The sequence below is a fragment of the Cetorhinus maximus genome, chromosome 25, assembly GCF_964194155.1.
Source record: "Cetorhinus maximus chromosome 25, sCetMax3.hap1.1, whole genome shotgun sequence".
NCBI lineage: Eukaryota > Metazoa > Chordata > Chondrichthyes > Lamniformes > Cetorhinidae > Cetorhinus > Cetorhinus maximus.
This window is the reverse complement of record NC_135903.1, coordinates 20,243,034-20,261,291: the sequence shown is the minus strand read 5'-3', so window position 1 is coordinate 20,261,291 and position 18,258 is coordinate 20,243,034. Positions and strand designations below refer to the sequence as shown.

The 18,258-nt window shown below is 41.2% G+C and overlaps 1 protein-coding gene across 2 annotated transcripts; it reads left to right on the top strand.

The window, feature by feature from the left end:
* Positions 1-999: 999 nt before the first annotated feature.
* Positions 1,000-16,383, top strand: tmub2 (transmembrane and ubiquitin-like domain containing 2). 2 transcript variants are annotated; one of them, XM_078529596.1, is made up of 5 exons: positions 1,009-1,137; positions 5,085-5,193; positions 5,651-6,271; positions 13,933-14,230; positions 16,244-16,383. In XM_078529596.1, the coding sequence occupies exons 3-5, from the start codon at positions 5,673-5,675 to the stop codon at positions 16,352-16,354; spliced, it is 1,008 nt and encodes a 335-aa protein (XP_078385722.1). In that variant the 5' UTR covers positions 1,009-1,137; positions 5,085-5,193; positions 5,651-5,672; the 3' UTR covers positions 16,355-16,383. The 2 variants fall into 2 exon arrangements, with proteins under 2 accessions (XP_078385720.1, XP_078385722.1); XM_078529594.1 differs by lacking the exon at positions 5,085-5,193 and having other exon boundaries at positions 1,000-1,137.
* The last annotated feature ends 1,875 nt before the right edge of the window (positions 16,384-18,258 follow it).

The window sequence follows — 18,258 nt, the reverse complement described above, 5'->3', positions numbered from 1 at the left end:
CCACCCAAGAAGTGTCTGCTGATCAAGTCTATCAACAATAGTAGCAACTCGGCCAACCTTACAACAGTCATCGCTTTCTCTATTAAAGGAGCTGTGATATATTGAATTGAACGGTTTTGGTTATTAGTACAAAGAAAAAAAAATCAGAATACTAGATGCACAGTTCAACATTCAGTAATTAAGACAAAGCAAACAAAAAGAGAATAGAATAACAGACAGGGTAAAGGTGCGGAAAAACGAATAACATCGACTGATAATGAATCAAGTAAAAGAATCCCACACATAATACTCCAAGTATAAATAGGGTACGTCAGCAAGTTTTACTAAACAGAATAAAAGTTGTACAAAGGAATAATGCAGAGTGACAAGAATTACAAAGTATGAGCGCAATGTCCTAAGCCAACGAGCAGGGTAATTGGGTTAAAGTAATTAATAGGCGGAAATGCCTCCTTTCCATGGTACAAGACCTGGGCTAATGGCTTTGCTGGGCTGCATCCAGCTACAACCTGAAAGCAAGTTTGTCGGGATTCACTAAACTCGAGGGGCAGAAAGGTCCCTGTGTTTTCTTTTCACTGGATCTTCCCGGCTGCTGCCTATGGCCAATCCCCGCAGCAAGTTTCCATTCAAGCTGCCATTGGCTCAAAACGTCCGGGAGATCAACCCACACATTCGCTTCCGCGCACGGTTGCGGTGACGCCGTGGCGCAGCCCGGCTTATGCGTGGAGGGCGCAGGTTGCGGTGACGTCATGGCGCGGCCCGGCTGCTGTGCGAGCGCGCAGCCGTGAGGGCCGGTTGCGGTGACGTCATGGCGCAACCCGGCTGGGTGAGAGGAGCGCGGCCGAGCGCGCAGGTTGCGGTGACGTCATGGCGCAACCCGGCTGGGTGAAGAGAGCGCGGCCGAGAGCGCAGGGTTGCGGTGACGTCATGGCGCAACCCGGCTGGGTGAGAGGAGAGTCGAGAGCGCAGGTTGCGGTGACGTCATGGCGCAGCCCGGCTGGGTGAGAGGAGCGCAGGTTGCGGTGACGTCGTGCTGTGTGTGTGTTGATGGTGGCGGTGGAGGTTGGGAGGAATCTGCTGAGCCGACATTTCGCAGGGACTCGACTCCCATCGGCCCGGGAACATGGTGTTAGGGGACAGGTGAGGTCAGGCGAGGGGGGGGCTGTTGCGGAGCGACGGACGGGGGAGTTGTATTCTATGTGTACAGTTATCCGGGTTTGCAGCGGCGGGCTGGGCCGGACCGGACCGGACCGGGTCGCGCCGCGCCACTGTGTCAGTGGGAGCTTTGCTCGGGGCTGGGCAGCACTGAGGCCGAGCCCTCTTCACGGTCTGGGTACGGGTGCAGCCCGTCCCGTTCTCGGGCAGCATAACCGCCTTTGAATGGGCAGAATTGTGAACTCGAGGTGTCTGCCCCTGCCCAGCCCCTCAGATGGAGGGATTGGGGCGGGGCGGAGGGGCAGCAGAGTTTACAACGTTTCAATTTTTACGGAACCATCAGTGGGGGATTTGCACCGCTCTGGCAACTTGACCAGAGTAATGCTCTGTGGGCAAAGCCCATGGTCATTCTAGAGGGTACCGTGGCCATAAAACCTCCTGGAATCCAGTGTCTTAAACTCCAGTGGTGCAGAATTACAGAACCATCAAACTCTGGGGAAAAAAGTGCTGTGAAAATAGTATACAGCAAGAATTTTGAATTGGTATAGAAATCAACTGAGATGGTTCAAGGGTGGGGTATATAAAGTACTGTCATCACAATGAGATGTTTCCAAAAATCTGGACTGTTAAAAACTGTCCACTCATCAAGGAACAATTCTTAACTGTGGAAGAGTTTATTTCCTACTATAAAGAACCCATAAAATCTAAATCAGGCAGACTGGCTATAACCACATCGTGTGTTGTACCAGGCACTTGATCCTTAATAACCAGCCAGGTATCAAAAACTCCTTTGATTTATCTCCTGCCCACTCCCACAAAGGTAATTTTTAGACTGTGATAGTCTGACTTTTATGGTATACTTTTTAATTTCTATGAAGATATATAGTTAAGAATTTCACAGTACCAAAAACTTTCATTAATTCAGCTACAGCGTAAAACTTGTATTGAATTTGTATTTTAATTACTGAGCTAATAGAGTAAGTATTGAACCATGCAGTGTAATCCACATCCCACTTATGCTGAGCATAATTTACACTCAGTCATGTTTATTGGTTGAGCCTACATCTAGAAAATGAATTGCATCCCTCAACTCCTCATCATGTATTTTCTACATTCATCCATCTCTTACTGAGTCAATGCAGTTATCCCTGGTCCCATGTTACTCCTGATAAACCTCAGAGCTCTAGAAGAAATATTAATGCAGAGATACGACTTGCTGGATGATGCTTTAGTGATACTGCAGGGATTTAATTGTTTCATAGAAAACAGACATTTTGTAACTATTTATGTAACTGTGTCTCAATGTGGGGCAAGGACTTAAATATATATTGATTTAATTATCTTGACTTGAGAAATGCTATTAAAATACAAGTTATTTTACTACTTCGGATTAATGTTACAATGAAAATTTTAAAGTCTTGTTGAAATAGAAATGTAGGAATAAAGTATGTGTTTTAAACAACTCGGAGCCCTCATTCCAATATCAGATATGCTGCTGTTTTGATTATTATTGTTGTCGTAATAGAGGCAAATAGTAATGGTACTGTTAGCTTTATTTTAAGAATGTGGACCACAGCAGTGCATTACTGAAGGGTCTTCAGATTATTTATGTTCTGTGATGCACTTTGAGATAAGAGATGTACGAAATGTTGATTGTTGGTGATATTAGTCGATAACCAGTTGACACATTTGTTTGGCGTTCCCTTGCCCAGTATTTTAATAGAGGCCCCTAACTGCTTTATTTTAACTAGGATATTGCTTCATTAAAATAGCATTCAGAGCAATGTTATATAAGTTTGTTAATGCCTTTACCTGACATTACCCACAGTAATTCTCAGAGTAAATTAGCCCTGTCAGGATGAAAGTTTAAATGGGTCAAGGGGAACTCACCATGGACAAATTTACAAAGTATGTCATTGGTAACTTTTAGCACAGAAGTCTAAGGTCAAGGCAGAAACTGAATTTAATAGATTTGAAGAGAGAATGACAGGGGAGTTGCTTATAGAGAAATGGGCTGTAACAACAAATTTGAGGTCTTTAAAGAGGGAAGAGGTGGTTGGAAAATAAGATGGTAACCTAAGAGGACAGAAGGATAAAGGGAGATTGTTAAGAACATGGTGAAGACAGGAGTCTTGAAGGATGGGGGAGATCAGATTGAAGGGAGAATGCTGAAGCACTGCGCTAATTAGGATTGGCTGTGTGCTTGTTAAAGGTTTGGAGCAAGTTGTTAAGTAATATGGTAGGCCCTGGGAGGGGGAAGAGTCTAAGGCAGCAACTGATAATTTAAGATAAACAAATCCATCAGTTCTTCATATTTCGAGTGTAATGCTTTAAAAGCATGGAGATTGGCAAATAGGTCTAGGCTTCGAGGACTTGAATTACCATGGATGGGAGAGAAAATGCTGCCTGAGGGCCACAGATTGAACAACAATGAGGTAGGAGATGTTGATGTAGGGAGTAGAATATTTTTTGCCATTTTTGCAGACACTATCAAGATGAAACACTTTCAAGTCCAGCGTAACGTGAATTAGGAGCTAAAGAAAGCTCTTTCTACTGTACCTACTGAGGCTAATGGAATGTTGGCTGTTGTCTCAAGAGAACTGGATTAGAAAGGGCTGGAAGTTATGTTACAGCTGGACAGTTCTCTGGTTAGAGCCCATCTGGAGTACTTCATTCAGTTCCGGGCACCGCATTTCAGGATAGAATAATTAGCTTTAGTGAGGATGCAGTGCTAATTCACCAGAATGATGCAGGGCCTAAGTGTTAAATTATGAGGATATTTTGCATAAACTGAACTCGTATTCCCTTGAAAATATAGAGGGTTAAGGGGTGGTTGAATTGAAGTGTTCAGGGTGATTAAAGGATTTGATAGTTCTTCTCTCTCTATCCTATCCTGGTGAGAAAGTCCAGAATAAAGTGGCATAATAAAATTAAAACTAGGCAGTTCAGAGGTGATGTCAGAAAGCATTTTTTTACACAAAGATTAGCGGAACTCTGGAGCACACTCCCTCAAAGAAAATTATTGAGACTAGGTCAATTGAAAATTTCAAAGCTGAGATAGTTGGTAGTTGAGGGGAGGGGGGGTGGGAGTGGGGGGGCGGTGTGGTTACATTCCAGATAGTATCATTCAGATAGTTGGCAATTCTGTGTTCAGATGGCTGCTATGGCATGATAAAAGAAGGAAATCCTAATGGACATTATTTGATATTTGTTTCCACTGTCAACTAACAGCAGGAGATGCAACTGAAAATTCTTCATGGTACCTACCAGATGCCAATGTGCCTACTGTTGGGTAACTGAGATTAATATTGGAAAAGTTGAAGAGATGAGCTCCATTCCCAAAACCTCTGTATCTTCATTGTCGTCCAGTCAAACTGAAATTACACATCAAGTGGTTAAGCCCATTGCAAGTTATGATACAGTATAGCAACCAACCTATCACATTTTATCTAATTTCTTAAAGAATGAGGCAGTTGATTATGCTGTCCAAGATATGTTATTGCCCTCCAATTCCCTGGATAGAGAAAGCAAAGCATTTGTATCTGTGTTTCCCCTCGCTGTACTGTTCGTCCATTTTCTCTCTTTGTTATAATTCTGTATGTGTGTTACTGCAAATATTCATTCAACTGCAACTGGAAGTCACTCCTAAGACCTTTTCTAGTGAAAATTCACCTTGTCTCAACTACCTCTACCAATATTAGGGTAAATCTCCTTGGCTTTGTCCTTGTCAAGATCCTCACCAACCATGAGATACCTTGTGCCTTAATTTACAAGATCATTCCATGCCCCTGCTGATTTGCTTAGTCTTGCCTCTGATGTTTGGCTGTTAAAATCTTTAATTAAGTTTGTTATTGCACTGATGCTATCCCGATGCATTGTGTGACCTTGACCTCTCTCCTTGTGATATAATTTTTCTTTATATCTTTGCTTAGGTTTTTACTAGTGTATTGTGACAGCTACGTAATTCAAAAGTAGAATATTTTGCAAAAATTGAATCCTCCACAATGGCTGGCCCCTTTTAAAGAAAAAGCAAGCAACATGGTACAATAATTACTTTTCTATCTGATTTTTGAGTAACTTTGTTTGAGTGCTACCCCCCCAAATTGAGAGAGCTGGCTGGGGTAAATTAATGTGTGATGGTGTAAGGATCTTATTCTGGTCATGTTTTTATTGGATTTCCACACATTGTCAGATTCAGTAACTTATCTGACATGTCTTGACTCAGTTGCTTAACGAAATTATCTAATACTTCAATATTTTTTAATCCCCACTTTGATATTTTGTTTACATTGCTAATTATAAATTATTGAAGGACTTAGAATTTTTAATGCAAAATTTCACCTAATTGTCAGGAATAGGTTGTAATCAGTAGGTGAACAGCAAGACATATTTGAATGTTAAAGATGTTTATTAGCGTTAAGGATGGCAAGAAATTGTGTTATAGTGACAGACTACATTATTACAACACATTATTGACAGTGTTTTCATTTTCTCTTAGTATTTTTGAGAATTTTCTATAAATGGACACCACCGCCATGTCATTTATCGAAGGAGTTGGTGATGAAGTTACAATTCTGTGTGGAATAGTTCTCCTGGTACTGGCGCTTGTTCTGGCCTGGCTCTCCACACACGTTGCTGATCGTAGTGATCAAATATTTGGGACCATTGTTACGACAGGGAACTCATCATTAGTGGGTCTAAGCAGTGTAGAGAGGTATGTGGCAAATGCTGCAACACCTGAGGCAGATGAAACCCAGTCAGCCACTGCACCTGTTGAGCAGAAACCAGAAGAAGAAGGCGATTCTGGGATGGGAGCATCACCTGGAAATAATGGACCCGCAAGTGAGCAGGTGCCAATTGAAGGGGCTTCCAATTTAACCGATTCGAGTCTCGATCCTCTTTTGAACATACAGGGTTTACGCAAGAGAGCATCAACCAGTGCGATTAGCACTGGAGAGGGACTGGACCGGGCAATGCCTGAGAACTGTAACGTTCACCCTCACACTGTGGATAGTGGTGAAGAGGGCGAAGGGCAAATTAAAGTGCGGCTGAAGTTTTTAAATGACACTGAAGAGGTTGCACGAGTGAAGCCAGATGATACTATTGGGTTTCTGAAGAGGTAAGATATATTTGTAAGTTAAGATTATTCAGAAGATTTAAAAGCACCGTTATCGCAGAGTGCTTTGCTGGTAGACTCTCTGGAATGCCAAATTAAAATTATTTTTAAAATGCTGATAAATTTTAAATTGTAAAAATATTTTCAAAACTTTACTTTGCAACAATGTAATTTGTAATTTTTGAAAATGAAACAAACCTATTTGTAAAATATTGCTAGCTGTTATAGACTAATCTGTTCACTGTAGAACGGTTAAAATACTATAAATGTGGAAACAGTCATCTGAGTTGACAAAGACCTGGGAGCTTGTTTGGTCACTGCTGGCTGCAAGTTTAGCAGGTATGATCTGCCATAGGCATCTTTTGATGAAGGACTGCATCTCGCCATCCTTGTTTTTGAAGCTTTTCAAAGTTCCAGCTCAGGTACTAATGAGACCTACCTCAAAGACAATCCATGGACTTGGTGCCTCGGAATTACCTGATGGAGAGCTCTGCACTCTGTGAGACACTAACAAGATCAGTTTTCAGGATTCTCCCAAGGATTTATCTCTCTCCTTCAGAAAAGTCAATCTTTTTATCTTCAATAAAATTTGCCCTCCCCCTTTTATTGAAAATGTCACAAGGAGTTTTGTGGGACATAGTCCATCAGCTGCCTTTATCAGTCAGATTTTGTGTGCACATTCAACCAGTTCATAATTCTTGTGCACTTCACCTGTAGGTGACTGTTGTAATCTGTCAGATTCATGCCCAAATTCCTCAAGGCAAGAATTTTATTTTTCTCAGACAAGGAATTCAAATAGCTGCACTTGTGGTGTTGCCACTTCTTGTTTAGAGCTAACTCCAGTAACCTGCCAACTCCATTCATAATTAGCAGAGGATTTTGGGTTGTTCTGTTAACTTATTAAGATTTTGAAGATGACTTTGACCAGGTTGAAGTTTTTATTAGACAGATAGCTAATTAGGTAAAATTGAAGCAAATGGAAATCAAGGGGTGGGGGCGGTTTGGTGGTGGAAATCTCCTCTCGTTGGAGATTTAGCTCAAAGGAAGATGGTTTTGGATGTTGGGGGCCAATCTTCTCATCCATAGGACATCGCTGCAGGATTTCCTCTGGGTCTAGGACACTACCCTATCATTAACTACTTAATTATTCCCTCCACCATAAGGTCAGAGTGAGGATGTTTGCTGATGATTGCACAATGTTCAGTATGATTCACAACTCATCAGATACTGAAGCAGTCTGTGCCCGCATGCAACAAGACCTGAGCAACATTCAGGCTTAGGCAAGTAGCATTTGTGCCACACAAGTGGCAGACAATGACATCGACAACAAGAGAAATTTAACCGTCTCATCTTTATGTCAAGGTTATTGCCATTGCTGAATACCCCACCATCAACTGTCTGGGGGGATGGCGGGGGAAAACGGGGCCATTGACCAGAAACTTAACTGGGCCAGCCATATAAATACTGTGGCTAAAAGAGCAGATCAGAGGCTGGGAAACCTGTGGCGAATAATCCAACTCTTGATTCCCTATATCCTGTCCAGATACAAGCCAGGTGTGTGATGGAATGCCCTCCACTTGTCTGGATGAGTGCAGCTTCATCAACACTCAAGAATTTTGACACCATCCAGGCAATGCAGCCCATCTGATTGACACCCAATCCACAACCTTAAACATTAATTTCCTCCAGCACTAGCTTGCAGTGGCAGCAGTATGTACCACCTACAAGATGGACTGCAGCAACTCACCAAGGCTCCTTTGACAGCACCTTTCAAATCTGCGACCCCTACCACCTACCTGCCCTTTGCAAGGGCAGCAGAAACATGGGAACGCTACCACCTGCAAGTTCTCATCCAAGCCACACATCATCCTGACTTGGAACTATATTGCTGTTCCTTCACTGTTGCTGAGTCAAATTGCTGGAACATCTTTCCCAACAGCATTGTGGGTGTACTTGCACCACGATTTGCAGAGGTTCAAGAAGATGGCTCACCAATACCACCACCTCAAGGGCATTAGGGATGGATAATAAATGCTGGCCTAGCCAGTGATATTCACATCCAATGGGCAAATAAAAAAAAAAATGTTGCCATCAGGACCTTAATGTGATGCTAGAATCATTCTCTGGCAAATCTAATATTCGTACGCTAAGATAAAGTCAAAATACTGCGGATGCTGGAAATCTGAAACAAAAACAAAAATGCTGGAAACACTCGGGTCTGACAGCATCTATGGAGAGAAGGACAGAGTTCACGTTTCGAGTCTGCATGACAGTTCAGCCTGAGATGGTGTATTCCTTCCAGTTCTGAGTGCTGCACTTGGGAAGATTGTGAGGCATTGGAGAGAGTGCAGAAAAGGTTCGTGAGAATGGTTCCAGGGATGAGGAACTTCAGTTATAAAGATAGATTGGAGAAGTTAGGCCAATTTTCCTTATAGAAAAGAAAGCTGAGAGGAGATTCGATAGAGGTATTCAAAATCATGAAGGGTCTGGACAGAGTAGATGGGGAGAAACTGGTCCCACTCATGATTGAGAACAAGAGGGCACAGATTTAAAGTAATTGGAAAAAGAAGCAAAAGGGACATGAGAAAAATTCTCTTCACGCATCAGTTGTTTAAGGTCTGCAATGCACTGCCTGAGAGTGTGGTGGAGGCAGGCTCAGTCGAAGCATTCAAAAGTGAATTAGACTATTATCTGAAAAGGAAGAATGTGCAGGGTTACGGGACAAAGGTGGGGGAATGGCACAAAGTGAATTGCTCATTCGGAGAACCTGTGCAGACATGATAGGCCCAACGGTGGTCTCCAGTGCTGTAATAATTCTGTAATTCTCCTATCTGCCATTTTCTGCTTCCAAAAATCAAAATTGATCTGCATTCTTCCTGCCTTAATTGGCAAATAGGAACTGGAGGAAAGTGTAACTTTTTTTAATGAATTGTGGTTTTTGATGTAATCATAGAGATTGTACTTCAGTTCTGAAATTTTTGGTCTTTAATCCCTGAAAAAATAGGGTCAACTTTTACATGAGGTATATATTTAAAAAAAATATTTTTAGGCCAAAATTCATGGGGTCAGCTTTTATGAGATGGACCTTTACATGAGTATATACGGTACTTGTGTTTGAATCTGAAGGTATTCTAGCAGCTGAAATGAACCATGTGGTTCAGTAGGGCATGAGTGGGAGATTTGATGAGACATGGTAATAAAATTACATTGTTTGTGAGCTTTGCAAATAATTAGGGTCCTGTGCCTATGAATTTCTTAAAATGTATCTTGGTTGTTATGATTGCCCACATGACAACAGTCACTATTGTACAAAATTAATGTGCTAGCTGAGAAACACTTTGGGAGGTTCTGAGGGCATGAACGGTACAGTGCTACATAAATGCAAGTTTGTTTATTCCTTCTAAGGATGGACACTGACTGGCTTCACATAATTCAGATAGTTTGCTCTGGAGATTCACTGACTGCACTGGACTGTGAAAATACTTTCTTTTATTGTGGTTCAACTGTGGCACTGTTAAAGATTTCATTCCCTAGACAGTAGTTACTAGCTCTCCCAGTGAGCTGTAAATATGCCCCAAACTGTTTATGAAATGAAGTTTTATTGTTGCAACCCAGTTACAGCTGTGACACTTGCATATCTATCCTTACTTACATAGTTGGCTTGTTGGATCGCTTTGTCAGAAGACTGCAAGGATGTAAATTCAAAGACTTTGCTTTGTGTCCCTGTAAACTAAAAGTTATTCCTTTTGGAGCCTGATTAAAAATATTTGTCTTTTTTTAACAACTCTAGAAATTCTTCCATACTAACATATTTCAGAGCATGGTATCTCCCTTGCACCAAGAACTGCAGCTATTTGCAAAATACAACTTATAGATTCTCAGTCTGAAAGTACTTTATTTCTAAATGCAAGTTTCCTGAGCCTAAGCCTTGCCCACTGCCCTTATCATCATTCAATAATTTCAAAGCTAGTAGCAATTAATCAATTTTTTTTTTCTTAGCATCTTTAGCTGTAGGATCAACTGTCAGCATCTAGCACCCCTTATAGGGCAGATGGAGTCAAAATCTTTGCACAGTGTGGAATTCAAACACCATATGGGGTGTATGGGCAGGCTGAGGTCCAAGGCATAGTTATTTTACAAAGCAAGTACTGGCCTTTGTAATACAGCTTATCACATCTCTTGATTATCCAAAATTGCTACATGTGCAATATATTACATTGAGGTGTAGCCACATTTGCTATTAAGGTGAATCACAGAACCATTTTGTGTAAAAAAGTATGTCCCATAAACAACAATACAATTTGGCTTTAATGGTGTTGGCTGAAAGAGCATTGGAAAGGAACACTGCCTGCTCTTTGAGTAGTGCAGTAGGATCTTTAGTTTCCATGTGAACCACCAGTAGGCAGATGGGGTGTAACTTTAACATCTCATCCAAAGGATTGCATGTCCGACAGTGCAGTGCTCTCTAATTATTACACTGAAGTGTCAACTTTGACTATGTGCTTGCACCCTTGAGTGAGGGCAGAATCCCTCTTAAGACAAGAGAACTACCAACTGATTCATCCTTGGAAGAATGAGGAAGGCCATACCTATGCACCTACTCGAAGATCCCTACATTTTAACTGCCTCTATACAGGTCACAGACAGAGCAGAGAATCTAATATATGAATGCAAGAAGGCCATCAACTTGGATGTAGATGGATTGGCCCTATCTGCTATTATATGCAGGCCTTAATATTTTATGGGGTTTGTATGTCACCTATTTTGAAAGAGTCTGACAAAGTAATAGTTAATGTATTGTTGCTTACTGGGTTAGGAAACCAAATAATGTCATTCCACTTCTGTGACCTGGAGGCTATGCTGGACAATGTCTACAGGACTGCTGCTAGGAAAGGTCTCTTACCTTTAGCAAGTCTCAGTATTTCGATCTGCTGGCTAAAATAAACAATTTTTATTCTCTAGATAGTAAAAATCTTTCCTTGCTGTTTTCTAATCTCTGGGGAATTTTTGTGTATTGTTGGAATTGATTTTAATTATACATTTAAATTTGTGCCCAGGGGTAGGAAAGGGAACATCTGCCAAGAATCCCGCTCTTAAAGCCACCCCCTAATTCTTGCTGGGTATTTTGTTTATATATTGAATGAAGATGTGGTCAGGCTCTTCCATGGATAACAGCCTGCTTGCATTGATTGTCTGGGCTTGTGCAGGAAGAATATATGTAGTGACTTGGGTGAAACTGAAGAGCTGCCAGTGGTAGCATCTCACTAAATAGAAGTCATCATCTTCAGGATTGGAAAGGAGAAATTTGTAGGGATGAGGAATTGAACTGGTGGTTGGGAGAGCAATATATCAAGTGTTCTGTTCTACCTTGCCTGTGTATAGATCTTGCATGATACATCAAGAAGGGTTTATAATTCAGTTTATGGGATTTGCACGGCAAAAGCTAATTCAGTCATGTAACTAAAGCTCCTTGCTAATCGTATAGAGAGACATTTTAGTATTTTGGCACTTCTCTCTGATGCCTTCTGAATCTGGGCATTCATATTCCCATCCCATTTGCCTACCCGCATCCTTCACAATGGGCTTAAAAGGTAATTTTCCAGAACTGAAATGGCCAAAAAGAAACAGTTGCAATAAAATAGGAACTGCTCAGAACAGTTGCTCATTCCTTCCTGTATAACAGGAAGTATTTTATTAGAATTTGAAAATTAAAATTTGTCTCCTAGTACCCTAGGATATTTTGCATGGATACTAATAGCCTCGTTCCATTGGTGCCATTTCCTGGTGCCTTAGATTTTCGTGGCCGATTGTGTTCTACTGTACAATCTCATCTTGGTGAATTGATACCCATTGGTCCCTTGTTGCTTGGAGCAAGTCAAGGGTCTCTGTGCCCTCCTTGATTTTTTTTTTTATTAATCATATCCTTGATTACAGTACATTTAAATCACACAAGAATTAGGAGCAGGAATAGGCCATTTGGCCCCTCGGGCCTGCTCTGCCATTCAATAAGATCATGGCTGATCTGATTGTGCCCTCAACTCCACTTTCCCTGTCTGTCTCCATAATCCTTGATTCACTTGTCGGTCAAAAATCTGTCTAACTCAGCCTTGAGTATATTCAATGACCCAGCCTCCAATGCTCTCTAGGGAAGAGAATTCCACACACTAGAAACCCTCAGAGAAAGGATTTAACATCTGTAGCGATAAATAGTTAACACTGAATGTTAACTGTAAATCATGTCCTGATCAATGGAAGAATCTATGGAGAATGAGAGAGGGGGAACATCATAATTGACTTAATACTTATCTTAAATTCGCTGTTTGAAATAATTAGCCATTGCTAGTGATTTAGCTGATAACTTCATGGAATTTTGTGAGAATATAAATTATATTTTATCATTTGGAAAGCCTAAAGGCAAGGTTAATGCTGTTCCAGTCAAACACTTATTATTGGAGGAACACTTCACACATTGGTGTATGTATATTACAGTAGGTTAATGTTATCTTTTCAAAAGCAGTAGTCACAAGTGCAGTAACATTATCGTCAGTAATTTCTAGCCTAAAATGTTTAATCCAAACAACGTTTTCTATTTTGCCGGCAACAATTTTCTTTGTTAATAACATTAGAATAGTGAAAATGAGAAGTTGTGAATTTATTGGCAGCTCCTAGTAATCACCATTAATAAGTGAGTCATTCTACTGCTGTTGTAATAAATGATCTATTCAAATGGACAACATAGGCCAGGCTAGCAGATCAGCTTGTTGGACAATTTATCAAATACAGAAATTTTTAAAAGTTAAGTATTGAAAGTTATGTCAAAAATAATTTCAAGTGTTCTGGAAATAGATTGCTACCCTTAGATTCCTAAATGAATGGCTGTACTTTGGAGTGAAGGACAGACTTCATCAGAGCCAGTTTGTATGAGACTTGGGGTTCAATGAAGATAAGTAGCAGGTACAACAAAAAAAAGTGGAGGGCAAGTAAGAATATGTGGCTACAAAACTTTCCAGTTTAAATTTCTTCTCAATCTACTTTATACGGTTTATTCAATATCTGAAATCTTAATAAAATCATAAATGAAGATAGCTCATTCTGAGTTGTGGGGATTTAATTATATGGTATATTTGAAACCTGCTGCTCAGCTGTTCATTTAGGAGCAGGAGTTACATCAATTCTGAGTCTGGCATCATATCTTGTAACTGAGCCATAGAGATCAGGAAGCTGCCAAGATTAATTTCCAGTCAGTGCTGATCTCAACTGGGATAGTGGAAGCTCCATCAAGCAAAGGAGTGTTTCTCACTGATTGCTATATAGCAACCCATGCTAAAAGTGCCACGTGTTTTGCTTACTATTTATGCTCTCAGCACACATACTGGGTATTTGGACGAAGTGCAAAAGGGTGCCTGATGTCTGTGGAGCAATACCCCAAGAAGAAGTCAGAAACCTCGTGAAGAAGAGAAAATTGACAAAACAAAATCATGGAACCAGGAAGTATCTTCTATAATTGAGTGTAGATTTTCTTTTTGTCATTGTTAATGCTAATATATTGTCTGACCTCAGCATTATTTCTCTATTTAGAGTTTATGAAAATTGTTCTAACTTCCTGACTCGCCTCTTTCCATTTTCTCTCCCTGTTTTTGTGTCCCCTTTCTCCTCCTTCCCAGCAAATACTTCCCAGGGCAAGAGCAGCAAATGAAGTTCATTTACCAGGGCCAGCTTCTGCAGGACCAGTCCCGCACCCTTGGCTCCCTCAACATCACAGATAACTGTGTCATCCACTGTCACATTTCGCAGACTTCATCCTCCCCTGGCCCTGCTGTTTCCTCCGTGGTGGAACAGAACCAAGCTGCCCTTAACGTTGGCAATCTGATGATCCCAGTTTTTGTCATCATGCTTGCTGTAGTCTGGTACTACCGCATCAATTACCGTCAGTTCTTCACTGCACCAGCCACAGTTTCCCTGGTTGGTGTTACTGTTTTCTTTAGTTTCCTTGTGTTCGGCATTTATGGTCGATAAAGGCACAGTGATGTTCTCTCATTCACCTTGATCATTGCTTATCCACCCCAACTGAATGTGGTGTTACTGGTCGATGTTGAAATAAGATGTGATGTGGAACCAGTGTATTTAAAAAAAAAAAATTGGGAATCCAGCTTGGCACTGACTTTTGAGTACCATGCTGTTGCTTACTAGCATTTAATGATATAAATTTTTTAAAAAGCCTAGCTAGGAAGATGATCATTTACAATTAAGCAGAGACTGGAATGGGGACTTTTACTGTTGATTTATAAAAGAGTAAGATTACATTGAGCCAGGTAATGTTTCACACAGTCGAATCCTGATAAATGCAAAGCAAATTTGCCCCCCAAAAGGTTTTAAGGAACCGTGAATAAAGAAGATCAGGTTTTGCATTTAATGAAGATTAAACAGCCTATATAAAAATTCAAGTTTTAAACTCACTGATTATTGTCCTTGATTCTCAGAAATATCCTAGCCCCTATGGCATTGAAGGTATGTGTGATTGGATTTTTTTATAGTGCCAGCGAATGGAAATTTGCCATGTGTTAGGCATGCATTTATCCAAGCTCCACTATATTTACAGCACCAGTAGTCAGCTTGTAAGCCCTAAAGGTTGTTTTTAGGTGATGAGTGTTTCCGTATTAAAGCATGATATATATAAAAGCTATCAATCATTGCACCAAGAGATAAAGCCTTGTTCAGTGGACAAAGAAGGTGTTACGTTATGTTGTTACAGTGGTCTCCAAAAGCTAGGGAAATGGAGACTATGTTAAAGGATGTACCCTTCCTTGTCCACAACCACTCAATGCCATTATTCATGGCTGTTGGCAAAGCAGCTCAACAGATGATCAATTCTACGAGTTTTACCCCCTGATTTTTTTGAATGTCAGGCTATGTAATATTTACATGATTTTTTTTTATAATTGCTTGATCATGTTAAGGTGCAGCAACCATTGTATTTGCATAACTATATTAAGATGTGTCTAATCTCTGGTTTGTTCTATGACTGCTTTCCTGATATCATATCATGTTATCCTAAGATTACATAGTACTACTTGCAGTTAAAGATCAGCGTTTGAGAGGGAAAAGAGGAGTGGGAAGCTAGCCAATGTACAAATTAGACCGCTTTAGAGAGAAAGAAAGTTCTACAACCAGAAAAGGCAGCAAATATTTAAAAAGTGGACCAGTGGAAGGTGGAAGAACTTGTCTAATCAGAAATGGGAGTTTTACCAAGAAACCAGTTACAAACTGAAAAACATGGCATAGTGCTTTAAAGAGAATACAACAGCAGCAGAGATTTCATTAGAATGTCTCACCAATTTAAAACCATAGCTTTCACGGTTTAATGTTGTAAAAAGATGTATTTCACCTAAATTTGTTGTCTGATAGGTAGGTTAAATGTGCTCAATAGCCCCTTTCACTGAGTCTAAAACTCCACAGGAATTGCAGCAAAGATGGGCTCAAGTGATCTGTGCTTAGGTTAATACTTCTCAGACTTCGCTGTTTTAAAACAACCCTTCATGAAGAAAGGGCTGCTTATTTTGGAGTTATTTTCAATAGAAAAATCAAGTATAATCTGGTGTAAGCCTAAGGTGAAGGTAGGAAAAGTCACCTTATTGAGTGCTTGGGAAAGAAAAAATATTGTGGCAGATCCCTGAGAGGGGGCAACAGATAAACCTGAAGGAAGAGGAGTGCACCCTCCGAAGTCATGTCGTCTTGATGCTGGCTGGTACCTAGTAAGAGTGGGTGGGAGTTTGATGAACCCCAATGTATATATGGAGGCACCCAGAAGGGAGAGGGAGGGTTGTGACTAGAGGGTCAGGGAGCATGTGGCTACATAAAAAGAGACTCAGTATCGTGGGTACCCAGAGGGAGTTGTCAGTATCTCTGCTGCTTTTATAACTTTTTAAAAGTTGTTTGTGCCTTTGCGATTTTAAAATATTGCTGTTTATTTTTCAGATCTGTAGAACAGACCTGTATTGTGCTGAAGGAGGGCATTGGGATATTGGGGTTAAAATCTGTAACATTTCTGAAATGTTCTCCCTTTGTTTCGCAATAACAGCTCATTGAATGTAATTAAACACAGAAACTAGTTCTGAGTTTGTGGTGGTTCATTTATAAAGTCATAGAGGTCTACAGCACGGAAAAAGGCCCTTCGGCCCATCGAGTCTGCGCCGGTCAAGCAAGTATTCTAATCCCATTTTCCAGCACTAGGTCCATAGCCTTGTATTCCATGGCATCGCAAGTGCACATCCAAATACTACTTAAATGTTATGAGGGTTTCTACCTCTACCACCCTTTCAGGCAGTGAGTTCCAGATTCCCACCACCCTCCGGGTGAAAAAATTCTTCCTCACATCCTCTCTAAGTCTCCTGCCCTTCACCGTAACTCTATGCCCCCTGGTTTCCTGTCTGCCCCTCATAATTTTATGCACCTCAATCATGTCCCCCTTCAATCTCCTCTGCTCCAGGGAAAATAACCCCAGTCTATCCAATCTCTCCTCATAACTAAAACTCTCCAGCCCAGGCAACATCCTGGTATATCTCCTCTGCATTCCCTCTAGTACAATCCTTCCTATAATGCGGATTCCAGAACTGCATGCAGTATTCTAGCTGAGGCCTAACCAGCGTTTTATACAGTTCCAGCATAACCTCCTGGCTCTTATAGTCTACGACTCGGCTAATAAAGGCAAATATCTCACATGCCTTCTTAACCACCTTGTCTACCTGTCCTGCTACCTTAAGGGACCAGTGGACATGCACACCAAGGTACCTCTGATCCTCGGTACTTACAAGGGTCCCACCATTCATCATGTATTCCCGTGCCTTGTTTGTCCTGTCCAAGTTCATCACCTCACACTTATCCAGATTAAATTCCATTTGCCACTGATCAGCCCATCTATATCCTCCTGTAATCTAAGGCTATCCTCCTCACTATTTGCCACCCCACCAATTTTCGTGTCATCCATGAACTTACTGATCAACCCTCCTACATTCAAGTCTAAATCATTTATATGTACCACAAACAGCAAAGAACCCAACACCGATCCCTGTGGAACCCCACTGGACACAGGCACCCAGTCACAAAAACACCCGACCGTCACCCTCTGCTTCCTGCCACTCAGCCAATTCTGGATCCAATTTGCCAAAGTGCCTTGGATCCCATGGGCTCTTACCTTCGTTATCAGTCTCCCATGTGGGACCTTATCAAGAGCCTTGCTGAAGTCCCAAGTAGACTACGTCAAATGCATTGTCCTCATCTACACACCTGGTCACCTCTTTGAAAAATTCAATCAAATTGGTCAGACGTGACCTCACCTTAACAAAACCATGCTGACTGTCCTTGATAAATCCGTGCCTCTCCAAGTGTAGATTAACTCTGTCCCTCAGAATTGTTTCCAATAGTTTCCCCACCACTGAGGTTGGACTGACTGGCCTGTAGTTCTCTGGTTTATCCCTTCCTCCCTTCTTGAATAACGGTACCACATTGGCTGTCCTCCAGTCCTCTGGCACCTCTCCTGTGGCCAGAGAGGTATTGAAAATTATTGCTAGCGCACCTGCTATTTCCTCCCTTGCCTCACTCAACAGCCTGGGATACATTTCATCCAGGCCTGGAGATTTATCTACTTTTAAGCCTGCCAGACCACTTAGAACCTCCTCTGTTTCTATACTAATTTCTTTAATTATATCACAGCCCTTCTGCCTGATTTCCATACCAACGTCATCCCTCTCACTTGTGAGCACCGACACAAATATTTATTTTTGTACATTTATTTATGTACATGTATGGTATGGGAACTGGTACTGATTCAGAGTACTACAAGTGCGACTGATTTTGAGCAGATACAGTATGCAGTTGAGAACGTAGGACTTAGGAGCAGGAGTACACCATTTAACCCATCAAGCCTGCTCCACCATTCGATGAAATCATGGCTGATCTGATTGTGGTTTCAACTCCACTTTGTCTGCCCACAA